Source organism: Hydractinia symbiolongicarpus, chromosome 1 (genome assembly GCF_029227915.1).
Source record: "Hydractinia symbiolongicarpus strain clone_291-10 chromosome 1, HSymV2.1, whole genome shotgun sequence".
In the NCBI taxonomy this organism is placed as follows: domain Eukaryota; kingdom Metazoa; phylum Cnidaria; class Hydrozoa; order Anthoathecata; family Hydractiniidae; genus Hydractinia; species Hydractinia symbiolongicarpus.
In genome coordinates, this window is record NC_079875.1 from 11,808,467 (window position 1) to 11,821,012 (window position 12,546).

Here is a 12,546-nt window from a genome sequence, read left to right on the forward strand (position 1 = left end):
TACTGCAAAATATTTTCTTCTGTAAAAACAACACTAGTAAAAAATTCGTGAAACATTTCTTTTATTATAGCTCATTTGCGAAAGTTTATGTTCGCGAAATGCAAATATTTCGCGATTTTTCCCATTCGTGAACTTTTTGTCCGCAAATGTTTCTGAATTAAACCAACCTTGACAAGTGCAAAACTAGTACAAAAAATTATTCCAAACAGTTTATGACATGGCTTGGAAAAAAAGACTGAACAAAACGTCCTCATATATTTTTTACTGTGATTTAAAATCACAGTAAAAAATATATTAGGACGTTAATTTAATCACAGTGTAGAGAACACCTGCTAAATGATAAATATGAACTTGAAGTGAAAAAATGATAAAAACATGGAGCGCCCTCTGATCTTTATAGGTGTTCAAGGTTACCACTCGTCTGTAGGGTCAGAATTGACTTTAAATCAAAGATTTTAAAGGTGATGCAATGGTTAACAAAAACATGCGACAGCCTGGGGTGATGAAATATTGAAGTGATTTGAGTTGTTTAAAACATCTACTTTACCTATCCTTTTAGCTTTTACGGAAAATTTTCGAGAAGTTTCGAGGAGACTTTTCAAAGAATTTAAAAGAGCAACACTGCATTGACACAAAATATTCTGACAACATATTCGCATCATCGTTAAAAGGTTGAGATGGAGCTAACACAATGCTACATATTACTAGGAAGTTAGGATCACCTGATTCGTACTAATTTTCAAGACAAGTAGTAAAATACAGGGTTTTAGACAAAATATAGAAGCGTTTTCAACACCTTTCTGCAATCCGTTTTGGTTCTTGAAAAAAAATATATTTTACGCGTATCAATTTTACTTATTTTTATTAATTTTAATCAATTTTCACGTTTTAAATTCGCGTATTTACGATTTTTTGCGGGGATGCGCGAAAATTAGTACAGAAAGGAATCACTTTTTCTTCACCAGTTGGTAGGAGAATTAAAATTCTACAAATTCTCGTATTGGGGGACAGGGATTTAGTGAACGAAAATTGTTGCTGAAACAAACAAAAATTTGGTAAAATGATTGCAAAAAATCTACTCAGACAGAGTGAGTAGTGAAGCAGTGATTCAGGAATTTTGCAATAAAAAAGATTTTAAACAAAACAAAATTGTATAAATAGTATATTTACAGAATGTTCGCGAGTTTACCGAATACTTCATACCCTTGGCACACCAGTCACGTAAGGTCACATGGACATGTCTTCGTCTTACGCATAAACCACCCAACCAAATGTCTTTCCATAGGAATATTTTCAAAAACAATTATTATTTTTTTTAATGCAAAAAATACCGAACCAGCTCTTTCCAGTAGTTGTCTTTCTATGGAGGAGATTTTTTTGAAATAACAGAGAATTCAACTTCGTTATATTGGTTTTGCTTCATCTTCTTCATCGTCAGATATACCAAGTGCTTCCATAAATGCTAATGTCACTTGTTCTGCGTATTCCTTACGTGCCTCTCCTTCCAAACTTCTTGCTTTTTCTAAACAGAAGGTGTTTTTATTCGAATATATATTCCAGTCCATACCGCGTTCGAAAAAAGAAATTTCCATTACACAGAAATACATCATAATTACAGAGACGACAGTATACCTTTCATTTCTTCAAATTTCTCGAACATTTTTTCAAACGATGATGCTTCGTTAAAAATTTGCACTGTTTTTTCCTCTTTCTCATACCCAGCAGCAGTACAAGCGGTCAGCAGTTGTTCATCTGTGACATAAAAAGCATTTTTTTATATCCGTATTTCACATAAAACAGGACCAGTCCTTTTTTTGCTATGATATTGTATACCTCACAAATTTTAGAGCCCATCCGTTGCACACAATCTCTGATATGGAATGATAACAAGACAGTATAAGGTAAATCAAATAACAAACTTATGTGAATCAAATTGAGATAGATAGATAAGATTGGAGGTGAAGATTCCAAATGGTAATCACACACACACAAAAAACTTACTCATTTTTCATAAATCTAAAATTATTCAGAAACTTTAATGCAGTCCTCATCTATTAATCATTCACCACCCCACTGATAAAAAGTTTCACGCATTTTTTTGAAACTCTCAGTCCCCAAGGAAAGGCACTGTTCATTAGGTGTACGATGATTCGTATTCTCTACTAAGAATTGTTAACCCAGGTAAAATCACCGATAATGGCCGGTGAGTTTCGCTCCCCGCCGGGCAATAAGTTAGCAATGTACAGAAATGGAGAAGAAAACTTGTTTAACAAAAAGCACATTCTAGGACAGAAGAAATATTACCAAATTTTATGATTTTCAAGGATATTGAATGTTTGTGACAGTCTTTTTATGCACTTTTATCATAGACTTGCTTTTTTTTCTTTTCCCTCAGACAGTAATGTAGTCACATTATTTGCTCGAGCAGGAAGTGTTTAGCCACTTGACAAGCAAATAAGTAGACGTAAGAATGTATTGAAAGTGCACAAGAATGGGGGCTTGAACATGCAATCTTATGATTACAAACTAGATGTGCTACCACTAAACTATATTTATATAACATAAAGAAACAAAATTTTCTTCCAGGTAATGTTTGAGTTGTATATTTGTTATTTAAATAAATTGTCGGACTTCATATTTGTGTTACCTTTTCTGACATGGTTACTCCAGACATGTGAATTTAAAGCTTCAAGAATTCGATCAACACCAAACTTTTCTTCAAACCCTAAACAGAATAACTATAAGATTGTAAATCACTTTTTTCAGATTTTTGACATCAATCAGATTTTAACCTTTAATTTTTTTTTTCAAATTATAATAGGAAGTTATATGTAAGGTTTCATTCAGATTTACATTACTGACATACTAGTCAGTGGCCCATTCACCCGTCCTTTATTTACTGCATTTTGTGTGTCTTGCTACCATTTTTTGTGACAGACAGACAGACGTATACGGATATTATAACACATATTCTTTCAGAAAACATTACACATACCATCATCTTGTTCAACATCATCGGAAACTTTCTCGACAAGTTCAAAATTATTTTTTATCGTCCATGAGAATAATTCATCTTTTAGTTTTTCTAAAAAATAAACAAATAATTCCAGGAATTAAATATAAAATTATCATATACAATAAGACATTATTAAAGTTATTTTTAAAAAAAATTCAGGATTTTCAAGGTATTTGTTCCATTTATTGACTGTTGAGGTTGTTAGTTAGAGTTTTTTGCCATAATTTAAGATTCACAGACACATAAATCAAAAAAATTACAGACTCCCAAAATAGCTTCTCTAGCACATCCAAACACCCTCCCTTGAAAAATGATGGATACTTGGATGAATCTTAACAATTTTAAAATTATTTTAAAGCTAAAGTTATTAATAAAAATGTATTTCAAAGGAAAAAATTTACCAGAACTTTTTTCTTCCTCAATGTTCAACAAAAGACGAACTTCAACGTTTTCCAGGGAAATATTGGATACGAGGTGCTGTACTTGAAGAAAAGTGCTGTACTAAAAAAGATTGGTTAAAACACCTGAGATACCTAAATAATATTGTTGTTCAAAGTAGACACAGTAGCTAAGGTTGTCCTAAAATGTTTCATAGCCTGTCCACAGTGGGGTGTTATTTTTTGTATGAGAAATCACTGCCCATACACTCAAAATCTTTTCGCCATCGTCATATGGAATCCTGTAATCACCATTCCCTATTGGTGATACAAAACATGGTGATGGCTTTATTTAAAAGCTTTTTTAACACTTTACCTATGAAACTAGAAAAAACAGATATGTTTGTCGACCTATACATTTTTGAGGACTACCCCAAAATAAAAAGTTGTAAAGAGAAGGCTGGATTTAAAAAAAAGCAAATAATTAATTAGTCAACAAAACAACACTTTTGACAGAGTGCCACAAAACCTTTTTTGTTTTGTTTTGTGTTCTATCATGATTTTATCGAACATAGATTTAGAATAAATCATGTACATTTTATTTTTGCTTATGGTGGTACAGGTAAAATTTTTAGTTACTATATAATTGGTTTGCTGTTTGCCAAATCATAGTTTTGTTGCAGGGTTGGTTGGTCAACAGATTAATTTTGCTTATTCCTTTGTTTGCTATATTTTTATGTAACTACATTTGTACTTTAAAAAATAACCTGGGTAGGTTGACTGTGTTTGGATTGGAGATAGGCAAAATACTGCAAAAATAAAAGAGTTTTAAAAAATCCTGACTGAAAAGTTTTGTGGTTGGCAAGAAATTAAAAAGGCTGGGCAGGAAACAGCAAACAAACAATTTTTTAAAGATAACCTGAAACTGACTAAATGTTACAAAAATAAGAGTACATCGTATTGCAGAATAGAATTCATTAGTTCTTATTATGATTTGAATCTCAGTAAATGTTGAAACAAAACACACCTATTATCTAATAACTCAAAAACAACAACCAGGGCCTCCAATGACTTGAAAGCCTTTGCATCGTGTTTCAAAAATTGTTCAATTGTGCATATAAATGTTTTGACATCTGCTGTAAAATATTTGTTTGTGATTATCCACTTTGTTGACAAAGGTTCTTTTTGGAGAGCTTCAGAAGTTTGAACATCATTATTAGAAGCAGCTAAAAAAACATTAAGGAAAAAATTAAAACCAAATTTTACAGTGGGCAGACATACTGCCAGTTTTAAGAATGTTATTTACCTTTAATAAGCTCGTCTATGGCTACCAGATTTTTTGAACACACCACCAAGCACTGCACATCGTCATACATTTCTGTCATTTTTCTTTCATGGAAATATTTTTATCTGAAACAAGAAATTACAACAACTATACCTATATATAAAATTTAATTCAATCAGCAGAAAACAATTCTTTTTAATTATAATAATTGTACACTAAGCACTCTACACTTGTACACTAAACTTTAATGAGAACCTAGGGTAAAAATGTTGCACTATGTAGTCACATCCCGGAATGGCAGGCGATCACACATGCACACACAGCCATATTTTGCTTTCAATAATATAAACACCAAAACCATACCTCGCTAAACTTTTCTAGCTTGTAGTTCCAATAAAATTACACATTGTTAACATTGTTGCTTCTTTACAAGAATCTTTTTAAAAAAAGTTGCTAGCAAAATATGAATAAACAAGAAAACAACTCTCCAGATTCAAAGTTCATTTAAAAGCAGAGACAGATGAAACATCATGAAGTCCTAAAAAGTTGGAGCTCATAAAAGCATTTTATATATTAACTAGGAATTTTTGCTGATTTATCAATTTAGATAATAACTCAAAATTATTTTAATACTTCGTAATGCCAAATTTTATAAAGTACACAAACAAATTTTTTATACATAAAACACTGAGTAAATAAGGTAGCAGCTGTTTGGGAAGCTAAAAATGGTTTCAGACACTGGCTTCATAATTTTTTGACAAAATATTGCAGGGCTTGTTCGCAGTATGTCAAATGTATTGTGGTAATATTCCGTTCTATTTATCAATTATCTGAAATATGTTTCTAGCGAAGCATATTGCTATAACGTAAAACGGAAAACGGAAAATGTAATGTATGTTTGTTAAAAAGGTATGTAATCAAACGTACAACACACCATGAAAGTTCTTGTAAAACAACTATTTATTAAAGGGAAATTAACCCAAAGATTATATATTGAATCTCATAGAACATAAGTCACCAACTTCAAAATTTGTAGTTTTGTTTCACACTTTTAGCAGGTTGAAAAGTCGTTTTTCCTGTTTAAAAATTTCAATAAAAATCTTGACCTTTTAAAAAAACAAACCTGGATGAGCGCAGTTTATGACAACAACGTATTCAGAAAGTTGTTCCTGTAAGGTGAAACTGCAAGGTTCAGTCTGAATAAACACAAATTCTCAGCGTTCGGTTCATCCCGCATCGCCAGTTCTGCTTACCAAAAATGGCCCACTAAGAACTCTCATTCTGTGCCCTACGTCAATTAAGCAAGTCAGGCTTCTTACCAATTTAAAGTTTGATAATAGGTTAGGGTTGTTTCAACCCTAAGACCTCTAATCATTCGCTTTACCTGATAAAACTGTTCCGGAATCAACGATTTGGTTGGATAAAGAATGCATCAAAACAGACTCAAGTAACTCAAGCAAGTAAATTAGTTTATGTTCTAATTTGTCATTATGCCTGTTCTTTATCTTTGTATTATTCTCTTTTATGTCAGATTCACACTTTTAGTATGACCCCATCATCTTCATTTCTTTGTTTCACCAATTATTACTAAAACACAATTGAACAGCTGGTTTCTATATAATTCTTAGTTTGATGTCAAAAAATATGCCTAAATATGTATATATTTTTTATCTGAAAAAATATAAAACAAAGGACATGAATGTTGTAATTATTTTATCACAAAAAATACTATATAATATTCTTAGCCTCTGATTATAATATCTTCGCAATCTTTGGAGTTGGTAGATGAGTCGTATGATTTACTGTTATTAGCAGTAACTGAGGCAAAAAACATTTGTATGTCTTTGCTTTTCGCTTCGCTCTTGTTTTTCGTAGTTTGTTTTTGTTTCCTCTCCTTGTATTTTTTTTGGATTAAAGGTTCCCGTCGTAAATGAAAACCTATTATTTCTACATTTTTCAGTTCAGTTTTTGCTATTAGTTCCTTGTAACGCTCCATCAGCAATAGGTTTAAACAAGTCCCAGGGATTGAAACCTTTATTACACAGGGTATTTCAAGATTCCCTGCATAAGTGGAGATCGTCGGTAATGGTCTCCAGTAAGAACTGCATTTACAACAGCTCCCCTGTCACTAAAAAATTTAGTGGCCCTCCATATCTCTCTTGGTAAGTGACCCAGTGGAGATTCACAACCTGTTTCGCATATTTTTTTGCAAACTGATCGAACGGGTTATCTGATTTATGTGAACAGTTAAGATGCTATGCAGGTTTTTGTATCCAAAATCTTCTATAGTAGTGGTACCCATGTACTACTGCAGCAGTGAATTTAAAGGTTTTCATCTCTTAAAATATATTCATCAATTCAATACCAGACAAAAAAATGTAAACAAAATATGCCATTACACCTTGGGTCAAAAAGAAAATTTTTTTAAGCCTCCAAGATGACGATATTGAACAAATACAAAAGAAGGAAAAAAGATTTGATTTTATGATATAATTAACATGATTAGATATCCTTTTTTTCTTAACCTTTTCTTTGGCAGGAAAGTTGGTGGAAGTATATCTCGTTTTTAAAAACAGATATAAAAAGATTATTATATTACATTACCAGCCCTTAGATCTTACTGTGAATGGACTCGCAAAACAGTACATGTCCAATAAGTTCAACGACTGGTTCACAAAGAAAGTGCATGAAGAATTGGATAAAGGAGTTCCAATTGACGAAATAGACATTAAGTTTCGGTTGTTTCTGCTGAAGCCATTACATGCCGAGTGGATCACCAAATTTTTACAACCACAAGACTTTCAGAACAGCGCAAAAATGTTATTGAAAGTGGATAGTTGTCTGGGGGTATAACGGATGCTATCCGTTTGGGCCTTAGTCAGCTTCCCTCAATCGATCTATTCAAGGACTTAGCACCTATGGTAGAAACGAATCTCACAGTTGCCAATGATTTCACTGCAATCTGTAGCCTTGCGCCTTAAACAAAAACGATCAGCTACTCTCGTGAAGAAGATTCTGCAACAATGACGATTACTGGCAAGCAGCAGACGAAGAAAAAAGAAACATTTTTAGTGTTTTTGACAAGTTAGACGAGGAAGCATTAACACTTTGTTATATTTATTGATTCTTGACATTATCTTTTGAACTGAAAAGAGCAAGAACTGATCCAAGAGTTGTTTGTTTTTATTTGTTACATACCATTCTAAAATTTCATCAGCCTTTTGAATGAAAATTATTATCTTGTTGACAAAAATTATAGTTCTGCTTCCTTATCACCCTTGTTATAGTTTCTAATCCTTTATTCTCAACGCTATTTCTATAAACTATGACTTAATAACAAGATAAATTAAAATGTTTCCTTTTAAAAATCAAGATTGGGGTATGTAGATTAATTACCATTGGCTTGTTCATTAGTAGCTATTTGTTTTTTTGACAAGAATTTGTAGTTTTTGTGACCTTGTGTTATTTTTTTGTTGGAAACATGAGAACTGAGCACCTGAACTAGCGACTCTCTCAGTTTTTCTTGTTTCTGATAGCCTAAATGTTGTGAAAATGAAATGTTAGTTCATTTTTATAGCAAGCTGTAAGAAAATATTCAAAATGTAATTAATGTTTCAGAGGTTCTTAACCAGTTTTCGTGAACATTACAACGCAAGTTAAATACAGTACACTCATTAAATTTGTTTTCACAAAAAATATGTTTGTTTCAAACGTGAGTCTTATGTAAAATGCTTTGTGTTAAATTTTACACCACGATCTAAAAAAGCATTTCCATTGTCGTTGTTCGTTCTTAAATATTTAAAATACAATGTAACATACCTTTTCTATCAACGTTCTTCGTTTTTAATTTTTTAAAACAAGATCTAAAAAAGCATTTCTATCGCCGCTTAAAAATATTCGATACGCAATTTCGTCATTTTCTTTGCAAAGTGATTCGCAAAACTGCTAATTCGAACCCTGGTGTGGGTGATTCCTTAGATTTGTTGAGATGTAGGCAATTCATGTTCAACAAGAGACATGCGTTTCCACAAGAGACACCTAAGGTAAGTAAGCATTTTCATGAGACTCACACGTTTCCATGAGATGCCTTAAGGCTAGATGGAAACACACACATCTGGTTTTTAGAGCTTCCTAATATCAACTCAAGTGGATTTCACAGGAAACATAAGAAACATATTTCTATACATAATATGTTGTTATATTTGTTGTTGCTTTACACAACCATACTAAAAATTATAATAAGATATTTTAGACAGTTTAGCTAGCTAGATGCGAAATGAATAATTTAAACCCCGAATAAATACAGAAAAATTTCTCAGAGCAAACCCTAAATTAAAGTCAACCGATTTGCACAAATCCCACATTGACGAGAAAACACAATACTCATTTTAAATTAAAATTCCCAATTTCAGATAGATGATAGTTTCCTATCCCAATGTGAAGTTATCCTGACTTGTGAAAGAAACTCCTAATGAAAAAAACATACTATTTTACAATTGTTCCAAAAAATCTATTCTGACGGAAATTTCTCTAGCTAGGTATCTTAGCTATCGTTGTTTTATTTAAATAAGTTTCAAAAAAAATGAAAAGTTCAAATTGGGCACGTGAAGCTACAGCTGTGAAGCAGCCATCTTGCTGTATAAGGCGCCAGTGTTCCAGGTCTCTCATATCATCGATCCATGGCATGCCGTTTCCCACAATGAAAAAAAGCCTTCTCGGCAATCTCGTTGCCAGGGTTCGGTTCAGGGCGTAGTTATATAATTTGAGTATCCTCAAAGAATACCCTCCAAGATGCTACTAAGTACTCGTACGACCGGCGCATCTTTGTTTAATTAGAATGAGTCAATATGGCAAATCAATTAATAATCTACGCGCGTGGATCTGTTTCACTGTACGAATTTACTCACCGCTATTTTTAATGTTTTAACCTCGAACCCTGGACCTGTTGTCTTATTTTGTCTAAAGGTACCCAGTAATTGAGAAAAACGCCTGGAGACGAGGTTCGTTACATTTTTATATAATAGTTACATAGCATTTAATTATTTGGTTGGAAGACAGGAAAATATAAAATAAGTGTTTCATGAACAATTGTAAAACAGTTACACACTTTCTTTTTCATAACTACCTAAACATAAATACCTAAACAACATTAGACAGAAATCCATTCCTGTCCTCAGAACTCTTTCAGTTAAAACCTCAAAGTTTCGAGGTTTATCACAAAGAGCTCTGGGGTCGAGAATGGTCGAAGTCCTTTCAAAAAATACAACAACATGTAAGCAACAGATGGCATAAAGTGAGTGAATATATATAAAAAAGAAAAAAAAGGAGATATTATTAACAAATATTATTAACAGCAATATCAATTATCTTGTTCTAAAATTCATGCAAGTTTTATACAACGAATAATGTGATTAAAAATTGGTAATATTGATTGGTACACCAGCCAACTGAACAATTTTAATTGGCGCAACAGCCTGAAAAAGAAACCAAGGGCACTGTCATGTGGCTTAATGTATAGTTAGTGCAAATGTTTGGTGTATTTTTATTTGGACGGAATGCAGGTCTGTTTTCGATGTGTTTTTAGATTTTTATTTCCGAGGGAGATAATAGCTATGCCTGTTACAAACTTTGGAAAAAAACATTCACTTTATTCATTATTAAGTAGTTCCATTTATAACCATTCACTGGTCGACCAGTAACTATGCGATTCTAAGCAGACCTTATTGAGAATGTCTGTAAATTTATTTTAACACATATGTTTGCTTATATTTTGTTCTAATTATAATAGTTTATATTACAAACATTATAACACAAAACTTATAATCGTCTTTATTTCCACCGTCATTAAGGAGCATGACATATGATGTTGTCCAACATTCTTTCATGTGGCAAATAGATGGGCATAGAACTTTCTCTACGGTAACGACCAGTCTATATTATAATTCTCGCCGTTATCTATCTGTCTGTGTGCCAACGAGCAGGATTTTCACACAGACTAGTAACGTTTTTAATTTTGTGACTAAACGACGTTGTGATTTCTAATTAATTTAAACAAATTGAATTAAAAAACAATTTATTTTTTAATATAGAAAAACAAGACAGTCTTATAATTAATAACTTCTTTTGATCACTAATCATTTTTTTTGGACAAAAAACAAATGCTATATGAGTTTAAGAATTAAATTATTGCTTTATTTTTAAATAAATATAACAGTGCAGCTAAGATTTATAAGTTAAAGCACAGTCCTTTCTTGTGACTATGATTAAAGGGGCTACGAACCAGTTAAAATGCTCACATTCCGTATATTTTGCGCACATATTAAATATCCGCCAAACGCGTTTTGCGTAATGAACAGACCAGCGTACTTTGCTCTTTGGTTCAATATTTTTTTCGAAAAGTATATTACAAATAAATATTTCAGCGAGACTCATTCTGGATGAAAACATTATCATGACTGGAGAAGATAGAGAATCTAGATATATCTATATGTTCGAGTCTATAAATTACATAAATGTTGGAAAAATAGCCAGTTTGTTTTTTGCCGCCATCAGCACGACTTTCGTGTAAGTCACTAAAGTCAAAAACCAACAGCCGTTCCGTAGCCCCTTTAAGCCTCATGATTTTTTCATGGTTCCAATTCCAATGGTGAGGTCTGTTTGAGTCGGGCTACATCGCTTTTTATCAATTTCACTTCAAATAAGAAGACGTAGAATTTTTTTACCTAATTCTTTCGGGTTCTTTAAAGTCCTTAAATTTTAAACTCGTTTAACTTGGTTTAAGGAGGATTATACTGTATTGAAGTCTGATGCAACCTAAAACATTTTATGAGTATGATTTTATGGTGTATGATTTTTTAAACATTTTAATTTTCAGGGACTTAGAGCGTATTAACTGATATTAGGATAAAGTTTTTAATTAAACGCTGCTTTGGCTCTTTAATTGCTAATTACAAAGCTGTCTAAATTTCTAATTAAAAAAGGAGGACCTAATTCAAAACATACCTGTGTAGATAGGATCATCTTACTGAAACTGCAGACCGCATAATCCTCTTAATATCGTTTCAGAGTTCTTAATCAACTAGAAAACAAGATGGATAATAAAAAGCTTATTACAAAATACACAAGGACATCCCAATTTGGCAGATACATTATTTTAACCCTTGCACTTTAAAGCATTCGGAAAACCTGAATTATCCATATTTCTTTTGCAAAAAGTATTTTGTTCTCAAGTGCGATTTCTACAATCGTGGACAAAAATATTGAGAGGAAGGCAGCTTTTTACTTATTACCCAAAATAGACAAAACAGTCAAACAATCAGTACTGCAAAGTCGGTACTTTTGCACACATGTAGTCCAAGCAAAAAGTGTTGAAAAGTTGCTAGTCACATTCGCTAGCACGCCCGCACATCGAATTAATTGATGTCGGGACCACGAAGGTCCCGAAATTCGTGATTAATGGCCTTGCTGACGTCAGCAACAATTAGCACATTTAAAAAAATTTGTCATAACGAAATAACCCAAGATCCTAAGTCCACTCTTCTGAACTTTAGCAAGTTCAAAATGTGTGAATTTGATATAGAAATAGCCTACGCAATTACTAGCGGTGACGAACTTCAAATTTAGCTGTCTTGTTCCAACATATTGTGATCACGATTGTAGTTACCTATCGGCGCAACTGAACACTTTCTTTTGACATTTTAAAGTTGTGGTCACGAGTTATGACTAATAGATAGCATGTCAGTATTTAAGATTTGCAGCGATACCATTAAAGGTACGGAGTTTAAGAGTAAATATCAGCAGTGTAAAAAAATTTAAAACTTAAAAACACTCTGAGTGCCAACCTTGTTCCCAGAGCTTTTTGTCTCTCA

At 32.5% G+C, this 12,546-nt stretch overlaps 1 protein-coding gene across 1 annotated transcript; it reads right to left on the reverse strand.

The window, feature by feature from the left end:
- Positions 1 to 712: 712 nt before the first annotated feature.
- Positions 713 to 8,547, reverse strand: LOC130639057 (alpha- and gamma-adaptin-binding protein p34-like). Its single transcript, XM_057447048.1, has 8 exons — positions 8,498 to 8,547; positions 4,700 to 4,803; positions 4,421 to 4,619; positions 3,418 to 3,512; positions 2,996 to 3,085; positions 2,648 to 2,725; positions 1,633 to 1,752; positions 713 to 1,522 (listed from the first exon to the last, which is right to left on the reverse strand). The coding sequence occupies exons 2-8, from the start codon at positions 4,776 to 4,778 to the stop codon at positions 1,404 to 1,406; spliced, it is 780 nt and encodes a 259-aa protein (XP_057303031.1). The 5' UTR covers positions 4,779 to 4,803; positions 8,498 to 8,547; the 3' UTR covers positions 713 to 1,403.
- Between the last annotated feature and the right edge of the window lie 3,999 nt (positions 8,548 to 12,546).

Excerpts from the sequence above, each read along its gene's own strand:
- LOC130639057 (XM_057447048.1), bottom strand. The coding sequence starts at position 4,778 with ATGACAGAAATGTATGACGATGTGCAGTGCTTGGTGGTGTGTTCAAAA. Across the intron at positions 4,620-4,699 it reads CATAGACGAGCTTATTAAAG|CTGCTTCTAATAATGATGTT; the intron begins GTAAATAACATT and ends ATGTTTTTTTAG. Across the intron at positions 2,726-2,995 it reads TGATGTTGAACAAGATGATG|GGTTTGAAGAAAAGTTTGGT; the intron begins GTATGTGTAATG and ends TATTCTGTTTAG.